Source organism: Coptis chinensis, chromosome 1 (genome assembly GCF_015680905.1).
Source record: "Coptis chinensis isolate HL-2020 chromosome 1, ASM1568090v1, whole genome shotgun sequence".
In the NCBI taxonomy this organism is placed as follows: Eukaryota; Viridiplantae; Streptophyta; class Magnoliopsida; order Ranunculales; family Ranunculaceae; genus Coptis; species Coptis chinensis.
Window position 1 is genome coordinate 25,121,099 of NC_141456.1, and position 18,825 is coordinate 25,139,923.

Genomic DNA, 18,825 nt, shown 5'->3' on the forward strand with positions numbered 1-18,825 from the left:
CGTAAGATTTTTATTTTTTTTTATATCCTCAAGGTTTGAAATCTATGTAGAAATGTTAATTACTACAACAGAAGGGATCTTTTGCAGCGCACCCTTTTGCCACGCTAAAAATTTGTTGCTAAAACACATCTATTGCAACGCCAATTTGTATTTGCTAAATGTCTTCCGTTCCATAAGGCGACTTACTTGCATTCACATATTATTGCGCCCTAGACCGTGACAAATGCTTGCTTTTATTATTTTTAAGAAATAATAACAAATATTTTTTTTAGGAATTTTAGCATTGGCAACGCAGTTGTCGCTGCGACAATACATGGAATTATTTGCAACGCAGTATTCATTGCTATAAGCTTTAGTCGATTTAATATTTACGGTTTCTCAATATTTTGTATATATTTGTTGCGGCGATTGTGGCGTCACAATTGGACTCTTTCAATTTTCACAGCCTTCTTCGCGGGCTTTCTTTTGGGTTTTGGCTCGAACAAAATAACAAAATACTGAAAATAGAAATAACAATAGAATAAAAAAAAAAACCCTAAAATCACTTCTTCTCTCCAACTGCTCGCTCCCCTCTTTAGTTTCTTCAACAAATATTGCTATTGCTAGGTGGCTTCAATCTTCCACCCCCAAATTAAGGTAGTCTTCTTCTACATTTAAGATAATTCATATAAGCTTTCCATATTTCGCAATCTATTTTTTTTTTCATATTACATATTAAATTTTAAAAAAAAAACTTTGTTTTCGGTTCTAGGATTGGGATTGGTGTTTTGATTTTAAGGTAATCTCCCACAACCAGCAATACGTTAGTTTTGATTTTGGGTTTGTTGAAAGTTTCAATTTTTTTTTTCGATTAAAAGAATCTATTGTTTCACGTACAATTAGATTCATCCGTCTCTGCTGGGGCAAGGCCGGATCTGGGACCACCGAAGAATTCTCCCTTGGTCTCATTGCTGGTGGTCTCGTCGATGGCAGCATCAACATTTGGAATCCCCTCTCTCTCATTCGGTAGTCTATCTCTCAATGCCTTTATTATTATGATTTTTATATTACCATCAACTGATCCATCCATTGTTTTCTTGTTATATCGGGATCCATTTAGGGTTTCTTCAATAACAACTACAAAATTCATTCCTTACTTAATAATAATTAATCAATTAATAAACGTTTATCCCTGCAGTTCACAGGATGTTGACCGTTCTCTTGTTGGACGTTTTCCAAAGCATACAGGCCCTGTAAGTTTTTCATAACCCTGCCTACATCATCCTCTCTTGATTTCCTCACACTTTTACTTACCTCTGGGCTAAAGGTTCGTGGTCTCGAATTCAATACCAATTTGCCAAACCTTCTTGCATCTGGTGCTGTTGAAGGGGAAATCTGCATTTGGGACCTGGCAAATCCAGCAGAACCTACTCATTTCCCACCACTCAAGGTAACAAAACAACATTATTTCTCAATTGATGCATGCACTGTAAGATTGACAACAATTTCATCTTTGTCCAATTTTTGCCGTCTGAAGCTCAACTTATTTGACTCTTTTGTACGTAATGGAGTATCTAGTTAGTTATATATTAATGGCAGTGAGCTTTACCGGAGTGGCTTAGAGGGTTTCGTATAATTTTTCCATATCCTTATGTCTTAAACCTAGGTAGATCTTCTAATCCCGACAAACTAACTTGCAGAGCTACACTGCTTATTGGATCTAAATGTACAAAACGCCAAATTCTATCTATTATAGAATTCAAGGAGAACCAATTTAAAGAAAATTTGTAAAGAAAACGAGAATGAAATAAACAAGTAGTGAAGGAACCCCAAGAATGAAGAGAGAGAGAGCATTCGTTTCTGCGTTTGCACTGTTACTCATCAGCAGTCCTTTTTATTCCTTTTCACCCAAAACTTTGATGTATATACCTTTTAAGTCCCCTCCGCCACTGACTTGCAAAGAGGAGAGTTATGTTACTGTTCACCACACCCAGAATTTGTTTGTTCCTATACCTATTAAGTCGCACCCCATTCGCTGAGACTACAAGAATGACAAATTTTCCGTATCATTCAGAAATATGGACTTTCAAATTGAATGTCATTCAAGTACAATATGGGAAATTTTCAGCTAGGCTCGGCATTTTTGTTTGTCTTTTTTATGTTTTGTGTTTTTGTTTTTGGGGTGCTTTTGGGAATTCTGTTTAGGCAACTAGAGTGCTTTAGGGAAACTGTAATCACCCTATCATTTGATATACTATTGTTACACATAGTGCGTTTTAACTATTATTAGTTGTTCAAAGGTTTACCACTTGGTCAGGTCAGCTTGAACTTAGCTTATGAGCGTGCTACTTCTAGTAAATTTTAATGGAATCGATATCTTCAAGTTGAACATGCTATTGTTCCAACCGAAGTTCGACCTCCTTTTGAAATGATTCTTGTCGAGATGAAACGCTTGCGATTTGACAATGAAAATTGTCTTGAGAGTGTTGGATCCAGTGCGCAAGGAGAGGTTTCATTTTGTCATGGAATCATAAGGTCCACCATATATTAGCATCCACTTCTAATAATGGTACCACAGGTGAGAAAGGGAAGACATTATCATTTCGTATATTGATAATTGTAATGGTTTTTTTTTCTTCTTTGAATTCTTACTAATGCATGTTTTCATAAATAAGAATAATGCATTTGAGACATAATAGTGTACTATATCAAATAGTTCATTCCCTCATCAATGTTCATTCTTTTCCAAGTCAAATGCCACACATCTCTGCTTTCCAATCTCCCTCTTCTCTTTATTCTCCAAAAACTGGTGATGGTGGGAGAAGTTTCCAATAATTTTCTCATACATGTGAATTAGGATTGGCTAGAAATACAGAGATGGTGAAATTTGACTTGCACTTGAAGAACATATATGATGAAAACCACAATTCTTAATAGCATGGATGCTGGTAGAATAAGAAATAATAAGAAAAGAAAGAGTGCTTAACGAGGACTAGTAATGACATCGACCGCCAAAGCGATTGAAAGAAGCGGTGGCATCCGAGCTCCGGATTACGCTCTTCTTGAAACAGACACTTTGGAGAAGAAGATATCTTGAAGAACTCACTGCCCACGAATCGTTCGAGCTATCGAGCTGAAAGACGATCAATTACTCCATTTGGGCTGCGGGTTCAAACCGATACTTGCGCTTACGAGTGCAGCTCACATTCTGGTTCTCCTTGATATCTCCTGAAGTAGAGTCCAAGATAAGAGCACTGCACTCATCCAGCTTGTCCTGATTGATTTTAAGGATATCCATAAGCTGGTTCTGATACTCGGTGGGATTACAAGGTTCAACCTCCTTGATAACATGCAGCATTGTTGCAGTAGCAAGTACAGAAGGGAGATAACAAACAGACCTCGAATCAGCAATGACAGACAGAAGCAAACGTTCACATCTCTTCATAAACTCCCAATGAAGATTATTCTTCAATCCAAGCCTCCTTATTATGTGATCAAGAAATGAAAGTGGTGTAACTTGATTCATCCTCCAATGAAGAGTAGAAAGTACCAGAAGCTCCATTCTCTGAATAATTTTGGCTTCAAACACATACTTTGTTTCTTCCACTTGCAGATCTAAGAGAAGGGGAACTTGGGTCTCTTCCACCTTAGCAGCAACAGAAAGACAAGCTACAGCAGCAAGTTGAGTCATCCATGGCTTATCTTTCTGAAAATGAAGGCTTGACATGAATCTATCAAGATAGTTAACAGCAAGAACTGCAGTGAGTGCAGAGAAACCATAGTGTGCGTCAACTTTTAACATCCACTCAACAGCTTCTTTACAAGCTAAAACAAGACTTGAGTCAATATCGAAGTTACTTTGGGATGTGAGGAATACAATAGTCTTTACGAGCTAAAACAAACCATAGTATGTTTCTCTGATCTTTACCCACAGCTTTGGGATGTGAGGAATACAATATCACCAGTGAAGGAGTTTGTGGGCCACACAAAAGGTATGAGACATCACTGTTTCATTTTTATTATTTATTTTTTCCAATTAATTTAATTCCAGTGGCCTACTGGTAAGGACTTGGGAGGTTGGGCCCAAGGTCTAGGGTTCAATTCCTGCCTTTACTGGGGAAAAGGGAATTTAAAGGATTAGGAATAAAGTTATACTATAAAAATAAGTCTTGAAAAAATATTGTCGTCATATTGATATGCAAGTTAACCTTGGATGGCTATATATGTATACAAAATTTCTCTTGCTTTCTTTCTCTCTTTTTTCATTTATATTTTTAAGTTAGTTAAGTTTTTATTATGTGTGTTTTCCTTGGCTGGTAAACTTGGGTGCTTTGTTTTAATCAAAATATGGAATAGCTATTTCTGTGGCAATGTCGAGTTCTCTTCATATAATTTGATGTGTTTGTTTCAAATAAAAACATCTTGACCATATTTATCCAATTATTTTCTACACCAGGTGTAATCGCAATGTCATGGTGTCCGATCGACAACTCTTTTTTGCTAACCTGTGCAAAAGGTAATAGGACTATTTGTTGGGATACAATCTCAGGAGAGGTGGGAATGTTTTGACTGGCATTCATATTTAGTGCTACTTCTTTTTTGGCTCTTTGTTATTCAACCATTTGTGCTCCTAGATTCTTGTTAACATTATTGTCCGCACTTGGCTATAGTTTTCTGATGTCAGCAATATTGGCTTTATATTAAATTTGGTGCAGATAGTATGTGAATTACCTCCTGGAACCAACTGGAATTTTGATATTCAATGGTATCCAAAGATCCCAGGGTTGATATCAGCGTCCTCTTTTGATGGGAAAATTGGCATTTATAATGTTGAGGTATGGACATTCTACAATGCATGTACAACTAGTTTTTGGAGACATTGTTTGACAAGGCTTCTGCCGAGTTTTATACTTTTATTTGCATATTGCCAAAGAAAAATAACTGGATTGTTAGAATTAGACATTTTGCATGCTTGATTGAAGGTTGTAAAATAACCAGATTGTTAGAATTTTACATTTTGCATGGAAGGTTGAAGGTTGTAAAATGACTCGAAGAGACAGGAAATCGTCCCTACTTCATATTAGCAATCGACAAGTTAGAACCCAAAAAAGAAAAGATACTAGAAATAGACAAGAGAACAAAACCTGAAAACCCACCTTTTATTTTGAGTATACAGGAAGCATCCCACGCCCGATACCTTTATATCTGACTCTGCCATTTGTTGGAACTGCTTTTTGTAATTGAGCTTGTTTGCTTGATTTACTTGATGTTTAGCCTTGCTTATTTTATTGTTTCATTGGTGATAACTTTATGACATAAGGTTTTTTAATGGTTTGGCATTTACATGTACAATTTAGTTCAAAATCTATTAGCTTTTGGCTATTTTTGTCTTCTTATTTGATCTGTACCTTCATGAATGTGATCGAGTTATAACTTTGATAAGTTCTTTCTAAGCTTTTGGCCATGGGCACCAATTTACTTATATAGGAGGTGCATAGTTTCACATACATTGCCAACTTGAGTGTATTTTAGGTTTATTAATGTTTCTAATAAATTTACTTAAGTAATTTTTTTTTTTTAATTTGTTGTGCCAGATTGGTCGATTGGTCACCAGAAGTAGTAGAATAAAGAAGAAGCTCCGAGTGAATGCTGCTCAAATTAGCATGCTATAGACATTATTTGTGGAATTTTAGTTTTGAATAATTCGTCTAAATTTAGTTGAACGTTGTTAATATTATGTGAGATGATTTTTTTGGCAAAAAATAATTATGTGAATTCTTTAAGGTCTTTTGTATTGAATGATTTAGCATTACAGATGTGTTATATAAAAATTGTTTTGGGCAGGATTATGTAAATGGAAATATATAGGTATATGTATGAATTGCACAATCTGTAATGTTAAATGCATCCCAAATAAAGCGTGTGTTTTTCTGGAATTTATATCATTCGCAACAATTTTAGTGTAGCTAAAAGTTTTGATTCTACCGTAACGTAGACATTTTTTGCCACACTTGGTGTGTGGCTAAATTTATAGGCGTCTTTTGCCACGCCAAATGTTCAGCTAAATATTCAAACTTCCCGCACTGTATAGCCAAATATTTAAACTTTTCACAACGGAAATAGTGTAGCAAAAGGTTGCCTTTTGTGACGCCTAGTTGTGTAGCTAAATGTATCACTTTTGCAATGCCATCCTAGTTGTTACAAGCTCTCTTTTGCGACGTCAAGCGTTGCAAATAGTTTGAATTTTTTTTGCAATTAATTTAATTTTCATAAATGAAGTAGCAACGGAATTAGTATATTAGCAGCGCCCACAGGCGTTGCAACAAACTAAGAACATTTGCCATGCCACTTTTGGTGTTGCATTTGATTATTTGAGACGCACTTTTCAGCAACGCCATCTGGTGCGTTGCGATAGATCTTTTGCCACGCTCAAAGGCACCTTTAGCGATGGGGTATGGCGCTGCTAAAACCATGTTCTGTTGTAGTGTAAAAAGATAACTCGTACAAAAACAGTGATTTTTAAGCTAAGTTTGAAAATAAACCATAACAGGTGATATTAGGCAACTTTAGTGTCGGCTCTTTTTTAACCCAATCCAGTCAGACTGTGGCTTCAGTTATGTGTGTTGGAGGATTTACTGTGCAAGACGTAAGATGTCTTGTACCAATATCATGGTGATATGGGCTACCCTTAGTAACACATAACTGATCCTCAAACCGCCCTTAGAAGAATGGAGATTGCGTACTTCTAAGGGTTGGTCTTTGTTGAATCCATTGCTTGTGTTTTAGAAAATCACATGACTAGTGTTGTATCGAGAATCATCTATTATAAGCGCGGTGAAAACAAACAATTTTATTAAAGAAAGAAAGAAACATTTGTTTTTGGCTTTTTGGTTTTTGGTTCCTAAATTACTATGACAGAAAAATATAATTATAATACTACTAAGAAAAATCACTATGACGAAAGTGATCCTCCCAATAGAAAATGCTTGAAATTAAGTGATTCTAATTGAGAACCATCTCATGGTTTGGCCTCCCTAGATCTTCCACCTTTTGTTTTGCAAGTAGGCAAATCTAGTGAAGAGGACTAGCTCTATTTCTAGATAATCTAGTCTCTCCTCTCCTACTCTTTAGCTAGCTCTATTTTGTAGCTATTCCAACCAGAGAGAAAGACGAAGCTCGAAACAAATAGAAATCACCCATAGAAGGAAAAAGTTTTTGAAATCAAAGGCTCTAGCTGCCAACCATCCCACGGTATGACATGCCTATGGAAGACGAGACATGCTAGACAACCATGAGAGAGAACCGTAAGACATCTTCATTGAATCCCCATCGCCTTCTGCTTTGTTTCACATATCTTCATTATAAAGGAAAGACTACTCAGCGTCAAAGGTGAGGAAAGGACTTACGTAAGACATAAAACATAAAAACAGAAAGCATGTAAATGAAAGTGAATGACAGGAATAGTAAATGACAGAAAACGAAAAGTTATTCTAAAAAGAAGTGTAAAATAAAGAAATAAAAAATGTATACTTGCTCCATAGGGGTACACTACTCAAACTACGAATAAAAGTTCTAACAAGGAATATGCAAGATATACGTGGACTCAAGGCTCCAGCACTTACAACCACACACTACAAGCGGAATGGTCCGGTTACCTTCGTGATGCACTCCCATGGAATGCATTGAGAACACATAACATGAATCTTTTATAGTCAAATATTCAAGAGTATATGTGGGGTCGTTTTAAGTCAAATTCCCCAAAATTATGCATATGAGATGGTTGATATGTTGTTAATTATATACTAATAGTCTAAATAGTTAGGGATCTTTATAAAAAAAATATATGAAAGCATTTACCCCCGAACATAATGAAATGATGCATTTGGAGTGTAAGATGCAGAATGGTATGTGAAAGCTTATGTAGCGCATCATGGAATTTATACAATAACCCGTCATGTTTGAATTATCCAAGAGAGTGTCAGTGTGGTAGTAGTTGTTCTTCATGAGGCTTAGATGGTACGACATATGGCAAACTGGGTTTTTCAACCACTTGAATAAAGGGATCATCATATGCTCTCAAGAACTCATATTCCACCTTAGATTCTATTTCCTCTTTTTCTGGCACTTCAATCAATGCGGAGTTCTTCTCAATTGGAATGATATTCTCGAGAGTTGGTATGTTGGGCAAAGTCTCTTTACTGGGAAGGTTTAGAAAATTATGAAGGATTTCAAAGGCAATTAATTAGCTTAAGTGCGAGCTTGAGGTTTCTTTGAAATGGTTTAGTGGTACGGTCCTCAGAATTTGGTGGATTTTTTATGAATGGAGGTTGGCTTTTGAGAGGTTTTAACTCGGGAGAATGATGGTCGGGTGGTGGTTCTTCATATGATCTCGAGGACTCAGAGAAATTTTCATCTAGCTTTGACGTTTCCACAAAATTGTGGTTCATATCGACAATATTAAAGATGTCACAAATTTGTTCCATCGATAAGTCTTTAACAGCTAAACTAAAATTAGATCCACTTTGCACCATAGATATTATATCCTCTTCCTCGGGCACTTCACACAATTCCTCCTTATCATTGTCCCAAGTGTGTCGAGTTAATTTCCAACACATGTTCTAGAGTTTCTTGTGTCGGAGTGTTCTCATCCATGGGTGTACTAAGACAAATGGGAGAAACTGTAACTTCAGGCACGTCATCATCTTTATAAGATCTGGAATTCACACGATAGTCAGGTGGATGGTGATGGGGTTTTAATTGGTCATAAATATCAGCATGGGCTTTAGCAATTAGTTTTGTTATAACAACACCTTGTTCCTCTTGTTGGTTTTGTTCTGGACTGGTGGGAAGAATATTAGTCTCAGATGTGGTATCGATTGAAATGGATTCAAGAGAACATAAGGTCTTTGCTATTTGTTGTATTTGAATTGTTTGCTCGACCATTACCTGATAAAGTTGAGCTGTGATAGATGGTGGAGTGGGAAATAAATTTGACATGAATGGTGATGGACTTTGGGTGAAACCGCACTCTAACTGACCATATGGATACATAAATAGTGGTTGACTATCTGTGGTAGAACTCCATGAATTGTTTGCATGACTAGAAAACTCTTGTGTGTATTGGTCATTAGGGAAGTTTGAAAATTGAGGTTCGTAATCGTAAGAATATCCCATAGGAGGCTCGAACTCGATATATGATGTGCATTGAGACACCCAATGATACAGACTACCACAACAAGAACAAGATTCTGAGTTTGCATTGTACTTCCATGACGGTTGTTCCTCATATTGGTAAGCCATGAATGCTCAAACAAGAATGATGCACAATCTGCAGAAATTCATTTGTGACTTTGAAGTTTTTGAAAAGTTTGCATGCAATGTCTATAGATTAGATACTATGCCCTGTTCGAATTGAACAGTGGGTGCGAAACTAGGTTGTGGGAACTACACGCGTTAAGGGAGAAGATCGCTACTTCACCAGATGATGTGCCACCAAGAATCTCACCCACGGTATTTCTGAGGGAAGGGAGTGAGGAAGGTGGTTGGTCTACTAGAATCTGGTAGTTTACTACTCTCTTTGTTCGTGCTAGATATTTGTCCTGATGGACGTGACTAGATTGGCTCTGCTTGGTTGATTTTATCTTTTTAGTTTGGTCTATGTGACAAACAGTTCATGCAACGTCCGTTCTAAAGTGGGGCTTAATCCCACTTTTTGTTCTTTTAGGGCTCGGGTTTAGCCTTAGCGAGACTGAAACGTATATCATATAATCAGCCAAGCATGCTTAGGAACACACAAGTGTCCTCTTACACTTGTAGCGAGGAGGTTTAGAAATTACTGCCCAAAGTGTGCGTTCACGACCCTTGGGGTGAAGGCGACGTGGTGGGGCTGACAAAGTGTTTGGTGTCTTGCATGTCAACCTACCATTCGAGCGTTTCCTTTCGGTTACAAATTTAATCTATCTAAGACCCACAAGTCGGGTTGAAATGTGGCAAAGCCAATAAGATACAATTGGTTGCTTTCGAGGGCCTAAAACAAAGTTGCCTTTATGGGCTTTAAACTATGAAAGCGGTAAACACATAAAATAACTACATTTAGATAATTAACTATACACTAATGATTAATTAAACAAAATATCTAAAAGCTAGAAAGTGTTTGTCAAAGATTAAAACTTCAACCCCCTAGTTGGGTTGAGATGCACGAGCGTGATGTTATCCCTTTCGCCTCGCACATCCAACCGGACCAAGTTGGTTGAATCCCCAACTCTTGGTAAGTAATTAAACTTAAACCAAAAGACTAAACTTTCAAAACTTAAACCATTTTGTATATATCCTAATTAATATTTTATTATTATTTTTATACTAAAAAAAAACATAATAAAGATAATGTCAAAATATGATATTATCCTACAAATCTAACATTTATCAAATAGTGAAAATAAACAATTTTTTTTTTTTTTTTTTTTTTTACTTTTTATTTTACTCAAACTTTGCAAATCTATCTACTTTTTATCTATTCACAGTTGAATTAAAAAGACCAGGGGGAATTACAGGTGACTTACACACGAAGATTCTGAGCCAACGGAATCTTCGTCGGAAAAAATCGAGGCGCGGCGCTGGTAAATGGGGCGCGGACGCGTGTTATATGCGAGTGCGGGTGAACAACTTGCGGGCGCGTGTCTAACCAGTGTGTGCATGTATCTCGTGCGGGCACGTGGGTGACAGGCGCGGTGCTGGTTCTCTTGCTCCGTTTGTGCTCGTTTTTCTCCAGTAGTTTCCAGTGATTCGTCTCGTGCTATTCTCAGGCTTTGTTTGCTCAGAAGTGTAATGGAAACAAAAAAAACAACAGTAATGAAATAAATGAAAAAAACTAAAAAAAATTTGAAATTAAGATTGAAAAGAAGAGTTCAATGAGTAAATTTTTTCTCCATCTTCCTCTTTCCATTGGGATCCATGACGGCGGCGCCATTTGACAATTGTAGAAATTGGGGTTTGTAAGGGGTTTTGTTGTTCATCTTGAATCCTTTGTTTGGAGGAATTGTTTGATGGTTGAAAAATTCTCTCTCAACTCTCCAAACTTTCTTACTTTTGTTCATAAGGTTTTAATGGTGGGAACACTAGTTCTTTATCTAGAATGGGTTGAAGTCTTAAACAAACTATTGATTAGATAGAAAAACATGTATGGAAATGGTTTTGATGGATATCTTGCTCACAAGGTTATACTCATTTGAACTTGTCAAATGAGTATGACTAGTGTTTTTGGGGTTGAATCAAAGATTAGAGAAGTAATGAAAACTTTGTATTGAAGACAAGATTGAAAACAAGAACTTGATTCATTAAATAAAGCTTGAAGAACATGAAACTGGAAAATGAAATAAAGTAGATAAAAGAAAATAGAAAGGCTTGAAATTAAAATGACTTAAATGAAAATTAGGTTACACTACTCCTAACAAACCAAATGGTTTGGACCCTAAAACATTGGATATCTAATTTTCTACATCTCTTTGGTTTATATTGGACACCATTTACATTTTCACCATTCCTTTTAGAAACAACCTTGGGGCTTTTGACCTAAGCCCATTCATTATAGTTATTGATTTTGGCTTTAAGTACCTGAGTCCATAGCTTGTAGCTATAAGTCCTTGAGTCCATAGCTTTTAGCTTTAAGTCCTTGAGTCGTGGAAAGTTGACTTTGATAGTTGATTTTGACTTTCTGCCACTTTTGCTCCTAAGCTAGAATCTTCCCGAACAGTGTCAATAGCAAGCCTTTTTACACTAAAATGCACGTATTAAGAATATACTTCCTAAATGGCCTGTATCCTGCAAACGGTAACAAAAGCTATAAGTTGTCTATTCGTTAAGCATAAGAAGGGCATATTTAAAGCATTGTAACGGTAATAAAATGCACATTTGGGGACTGATCAATACACCATATAACATGTTCATTAACGGACAGTTCGTTTGGCTTTTTCTCAAATAGACATGTGCTTGGGCAGCTTATATAGTGTCTGTAACAGCTTATACAAAGTCTTAAAACACTTTTAATTAATTTAACACTTATTAACTCGTTTAACGTAAGACATTATATAGGCTGGGGTAGACACTATACAAGCTTTCCATGAACATATTCTCAATTTAGGCTGATTCAGAGATATATGATAAGTTGTTCAAAGTACAATAAGGAGAGTTGCAAGAGATTACATATGATAACATCAGCTCGAAGAACTTCAGAAGGTCTTTGGGCATTGTAGTTGGGAATCAGATACCGGCGCTCCTTAAGAACGGTGCCAAAGACTGTGAAAAATATAGTATATCCCTCTAGAGGATGGGGATGTCACCTGAACTGTGACAAGGATTGTGAAAACCTATATATGCAAAAAAATCTTCTCAATTTTTTTGCATACAAACACCACTGAGTACATCAGTAGGAGAGATAAGGTGATGTACAATACCAAAGCTATGAGATTTATTAAGTGATGTACACAAACATAGTGGCCTTCTCACACATCCATGTCCAAACCAAAAACATTATTTACTCAAACTTAATTGTGAAGTATCAACTTGAAAACTTCAAACTTGTTATCAAAACCTTGATCATCAAAAGTTTCACAACAGTATTCTGAACTTAAATAGTACTGAACGTACGTTACCTAGAAATTTAACAGTAGAAAACATGATTGAAAATTACCTGGAATATGATGAAATTGTTTCTCCTTCAAATGATTATCTTCCCCCTGCTCCAACAACATATTTATGGGGAAAAAACAGAAGGCACTGTAAATAAAATTTGCCTAGAAAAGATGGGGTAACAGTTCTGATGCTCCAAGAACAGATAAGTGATATATATAGGGGAGGGATCAATATACCATGGTTTTCATATCATGGTTTATACCATGCCCTACAACCTCACCCACAAGATGAGCTAGAACCTAATTTTTTGTGGATATGTCTAACAAACTATGACTCTGCAAACTTTCATCTCACTTGATAGTGTTTACCAATGTCAAAAGATGATTGCAAAATCGAAGAATCTGGACCGTTGAAATAAATTCAAAGTTGGCAAAAACATTTAACTAGGTTAGTTGTTTCTAAATGAGCCAAATTTTGGTGGAGTAGCTATCTATAGGTAGTAGATTATATCTACAAAATATTAGGTCTTAACTCGTCTTGTAAAGGAACGTGGTATAAACCATAGTATAAAAAAGCATGGTAAACGGATCCCTCCCCATATATATATATGGAAAAACTTGTAAGGAGAAATTTCCATCCAAAGAAAATAAAAATAAAAATAAAATAAAAGTTAGAACTCCAAAAAACATAATCAAAGGAGTCAAAAGCCAAAACAAAAAGGCTAAGGATGGAAACTAAGTATAGAAGCAATATACGAACAAGGTTTTCTCTAGTTACATGTAATTGAAGACCTTATTATCTCAGACTTGTCTATTTTGAATATTCATTCTGTTTCTTCTTAAACTATCACCTCAGCCCCGTATCACCTAATAAAGACATCTAGCTCAATTAGGATTAATTTGGTGTGATAGTAAGTGGTAGATGTGTTTGATCGACCTCGACTTCCTTGGATTGTCATTGAGATTGTGAGAAAACGTGTGCCCACTGCACACTAGAGTTAGCAAACTTGAGTGGAAAAATCAGAGTGTTATGTATCTTGACACATTCCTTGTGAAAACGTACTTAGGCACGCTACCCAAAAGTTTCAGAAACGGACCTGCCATTACATTTCATAATATAGTTCATTGCATGGATGTTTACCTATAGATGATTTGATTATTATGCGTGTATTAGCTTAGGTTTCAAAAGTAATGTTCTTATTATATTGTTATAGAGATGTATAGATATCTGAGATTAATTAAGAAATGTTACTTTTATCTCTTAGTCGTTTTAGTATAAATGAAGTTTGTGAGTATCTTCTTTGGAAAACTCTCACGAGGCTATAACTCGTCCACTAGGGAATTTCTAGTGGTTTAAGGCCTTATTGCATATGGTTAATGCAATCACACTCTGCGAAACGAGATTAATTAGGACACATTTTGGCCACTTATATGTTTTTATTTGGGTTTTTTAGGTCTTGGTCCTAATAATAGTTTGTATATTAGGGTTTGGTCCAGAAAAGCTTGAATATTAGGGTTTGGTCCTACTTCGAGTTCTTGACTGTAAGTCAACACACACAGTTATTTGTGGTTTTACAAGCAGATTGATTGACACAACTAACGAAAGTTAACTTCTGATCAAGAACTCGAAGTAGGACCAAACCCTAATATTCAAGCTTTTCTGGACCAAACCATAATAAACAAACTATTATTAGTACCTAGACCTAAAAACCCCTTTTTATTTTCTCATCTTTGCTTAAGGACAAACAAAGTGATGTTTGGGGGTGGTGTGATAAGCACCCAAAAGTGTAATTTAAACCCCTTAATTGTATTGTATTTAGGTCAATTATGTTTATAATAAATGAGAATTAGTTCTGTTTACGTGTTTTTGTGTAATTCAGGACTTGAAGCTGATTAGGTGACTAAAGACGCCATTTTTGCATGGAAAATGAGTCAAGATAATTGCTGAAGGAGTTCTATGTTTAAAACCCAAGAATAAAAAAGAAAAGTCTTTTTCAAACCCTGGTCAAAGCTGGGAAGTCAAAGTCAATTGGGATAGAAAAAGAATGAAAAGCCATCAGAACTTCAAACAGGCATATCTTTGGATGCAGGCCTTGGATGTGGGCCTACTTTATGTCAAAACTACCGGATCGGAATAAGCTTTCCAATGAACCTAGCTTTGCCCCAATCAGAGCTGTAAAAGTGGACAAAAAGGGCACTTAAGTAATTTCTAACAGTTGTGACCTCTTTAGACTTAACCTAATGGACTTTAGGCTCACTTTAGAGGCCCAAAGTCCCCTTTTTATGCCCATGCACGAAAATGTAAACCTAACCCTCTCCTATATAAAGAGGGCTAAGGCAAAACTTAAACTCTACTCCTCACCCTTAGTTATAATTCTTTTAGTCTAGTTTTAATTAGGTTTACTTGCTTTAGTTTAGAAATAGTTTTATAATTGTAGCCTCCATTAGAACCATTCAATTCAATTCAATTGTCTTCATTATTATGTCTTCTATTCAATCTATAGTTCATATGATTCCGATGACACAATGTTAAACCTCCATTAGAGAAGGTTTATGAAGCCATGTGAGGATGATTTATAATTAATTAATTATTGTTTTGCAATTAGGACTTCAAGTTCTTCATTGTGAGTTTCTAGAGATAGAACTCATAATGGAGAACTAAAGTTTAGAGCCAACATCAAAGAGATTTGTGGTGGAGCTAAACTCTCATGCTAATGAAGGCTTGATCCGAGACGACTTGGTGTTCACTAGGGATCAACAAGCGATTCGATAACTAACTAATAGTCAATCGAATCGCGTGGTGGAATTTTCCCTCTCTAATCTCTTTTATCAACCTATAAATCACTATTTTCCACTCTACCAAAACAGGATATCCTTAACGGTGTCTGGCCGTTACTAAAAATATTTGTAACGGTTTTTATGCGTAACTATTTGGGCGTTATTAATTTGTTAATTTAATTAGTTACGGTTTTTAACTGTTACAAATTATTTATAGTAACTGTTATTTAGCGTAACTGAAATTAATTACTAACGGTTTTTCACTAGCACGTGTGTTACTTATTTCCAGCAATACTAACGGTTTCTTTTGGATTCTAACGGTTATAAAATGTAAGTTCCTTTAGCTATTAGTAACGGTTTGTATAAGTTTGTAACGTTTGTGAAGCGTAGAATATGTGTTACTGATTAAAGCATTTACTAACGGTTTTTTCACCCATTGCTAACGCTTTTACTTCCATGCAAGTGTTACTCAATGAAGAGATTAGTAATAGTTTCTTGCTGTTACTAAACAATTTTGTATTTAAAAAAATTATTTTCCCCCTGCCACCCAATTACCACATTTACCTGCATAACATGCCTCCCTTTTATTTTTAATGAATTCCACAAAAGTTATCAATAAACATAAAACCTCACAAGTACATCTGATCAAATATTAATTTTTATTACTATAAATCACAACCAAAAAGTCATACATAATGAATGAGTATGCGGATTTTGAAATTTACAACTTATCCATAGACTTATCCAAAAATTTATTGATTGACCTGCCTTCCATACTTCATTACGGTCAGTTAACAAAACCTCGTGACAGAATTTGCTACAAAGAATGTCGGTAACACCTAGTAACCACGGTAACAATAAGGAATCAACTCCCAAGTACGGAAGACCAAAATGATAAGAGAATCTAAGTTCTAGATCATACATTCACACCAAAATGATAATGATATTATATTGATATCATGTGCAAGAAAACACAAGCGCAAACTCACCTTTAACACACCCATGACATTAGCTAAGGAAGACTTCATCTCATTCATTTCCCCCTTCAACTCATGTGTAGTCTGTGGAGATCTTTAAGTGCATAAGATACTTACGAATATAGCAGAAAAAAAATAAGAAAGTAGTTAACAAGAATTACTTAAAAGATGAATTTGACAGCATTGAATTGTCGATGCTAGCAAGATAGTCCTAAGAAAAAAAATGGTATTAGTTTAGCAGACCAGCAACAATAAAACTTATGCCACTACTTCAATGAAAAGATGATACCTACAGCACTACTTTAAATTTTGTAAAGTCACCTGTCATAAACACCGCATTTTTCATCCCAATTTCAGGTTTGTGCCCTCCACATCGAGCTATATCGTTCTACTGCCCTACTGTTTCTCTGCATATTTTTAATAATCAACTGAGATGAGTTTGAGGCAACCACATGGATCAATTCACTGGACAGCTTAATTTTCCAAATACAGTATTTTCTATGTCCAGCAAGAGATATATGTACAGTATATTACTAAAAATTGACTTTTGCCCAGTTGGTGATAATAAGGTAGCAAGAAACTTACTTGCTCATCTGTTATTTTGTGCAGCGGTGATCCTCCCCCGATATTGACCTAACAATCTAATTAGAAACAAAAAATATAACAAATATTGAGCTAACAATCTAATTAGATTACTCGAAAATCAATATATGCAGATAAGAAAGTTAAAAAATAAAGATTTGGAAAAACTTACCCCAAAACTCAAACGACGATATTCCACACTCCTCGAAAGTTTAGGGGAGAGTTTTATGCTCAAAGCACACCTGACTACGGGAGAATTAAAAGGAGTTGGAGACTTGGAAAACTGATGACGGGACTGGCTTGATGGACTGGGATTGAAAACTACACAAGGTGTATAGCTAAGTAGGCCTTGGGTATCAAGTTTCGGTGAAAACAACTTGATATTCTTGGAGGCTTCATATTCAAGGAGGTTCAAAAATATTAGATGAAAAATATAACACAGGTTAATTTCTGATTTATTCCTTTCTCCCACTATTTTTGGTTGTAGATGTATAAAAAGTGCGTGCAACAGTCTATATGCATTCATTACCATTTCATACATTGATCACACTAGTTATTCTATTCTATATCGAGGAAAAAAAACAGTTACCATAACGAGTTGATTAGAAGGGATAGGTTTTAGACTGTTCACATTTAAACATTGACTGATTGAGATAATATTAAACAGTATGAAAATCCAAGGACTACCTGATATGTTATGATAAAGGTAAAATTGATAGTTTTACCTACGAATAAACGATTAAACTTAAACGCAAGTAAAACTAAAACTTTTGTTGGTACTAGACTATTTATCAAAGATTTTTACTCTCAATTCTATAGCGATATAGTGGGAATAGAAGATTCGTTCCACTCCTAGTTCTTTAGAATTCGCGTTTCCTAAGATTATCAATCTTACCAAAGTCAATGAGAGTTTTACGAACTTATACTATGATAGAAATTTAACTAACAAGATATGATTTTATAGCGAATACGGAATACTAGATTGAATCTATGATAAGGAATTATAGGGGATTGATTCCACCTTAACTCAACTCAATCAACTACCCTAGTTGTTCATGGTAATCTCTACCAACTAACATCTAGCATGTGAAACAATCAAACTCATTCTCATGGTGAACTAATTGCTTTTTAGAATTGAATAGATTATCACAACTATTTCTAAGCTAACAAAAATTAAGTTTTCATCAAGGCTTCTTCAACCCCCTCTAATGGAGGTTTAGCCTAGAATCATTATACTATCATTTCTCAATGAATTTAAGCAATACATGGTATAAAGATTCTAACTTTGCTTATTTTAATTCAAATGGAAATCTAATCATGCAAGATTTAATTGAAACTAGTAATGACAAATAACTAAATCTATGAATTGAACTAAACAATTAATGAAAATGAAACTAGATTACGAAGAACTAATTAACTTTATTGATCTAATGAATAGCAATAACAATAATTCAAAAACTAAATTAAAACAAGGTAAAATGAAAACTAATTAATGGATTCTCAAAACTAGATCTAGATCTAAACTATTCTCTAATGGCTACTTGCTATCTAAACTAAGCATTGCTTAAGAGTTAAGTTTTCTCTGTTCAAATGGAGGAGACCAGATCCACATTTTCATGCATGGGCTGAGGAGCCATGTTTTGGGCCGGAAAATCGAGCCCAAAGCCCAATTTCTTCAGTCTATAGAGCCCTTTTCAGCTGGATTTGACTCCAATAGACTTTTCATCCACTTATCCTCCTCTAATTGGGTCAAGGCTTAGACCATTGGAAAAATCTTTCCGAGTCGGTCGTTTTAATATAAGGTAGGCCCAATTCTGAGGTCTGAGTCTAAAATAAGGTCTTCGGAAGTTCTACTGACTTGTGCACTGTTTCTGCCGCTTTGA

At 35.5% G+C, this 18,825-nt stretch overlaps 1 protein-coding gene and 1 long non-coding RNA gene across 3 annotated transcripts; one reads left to right on the forward strand and one right to left on the reverse strand.

The window, feature by feature from the left end:
• The first annotated feature begins 553 nt into the window (after positions 1 to 553).
• On the forward strand, positions 554 to 1,649 carry LOC147523118 (uncharacterized). Of its 2 annotated transcripts, XR_015195994.1 has the most exons (4): positions 554 to 778; positions 883 to 1,005; positions 1,178 to 1,232; positions 1,307 to 1,649. It is a non-coding gene; the product is annotated as an uncharacterized LOC147523118 (long non-coding RNA). The 2 variants fall into 2 exon arrangements; XR_015195989.1 differs by lacking the exon at positions 554 to 778 and having other exon boundaries at positions 847 to 1,005; positions 1,307 to 1,648.
• Positions 1,650 to 3,127: 1,478 nt separating this feature from the next.
• On the reverse strand, positions 3,128 to 3,820 carry LOC147523119 (cyclin-D3-1-like). Its single transcript, XM_086569600.1, has one exon. It carries the CDS (start codon positions 3,779 to 3,781, stop codon positions 3,128 to 3,130), a length of 654 nt encoding a protein of 217 aa, XP_086425726.1. The 5' UTR covers positions 3,782 to 3,820.
• Positions 3,821 to 18,825: the final 15,005 nt, after the last annotated feature.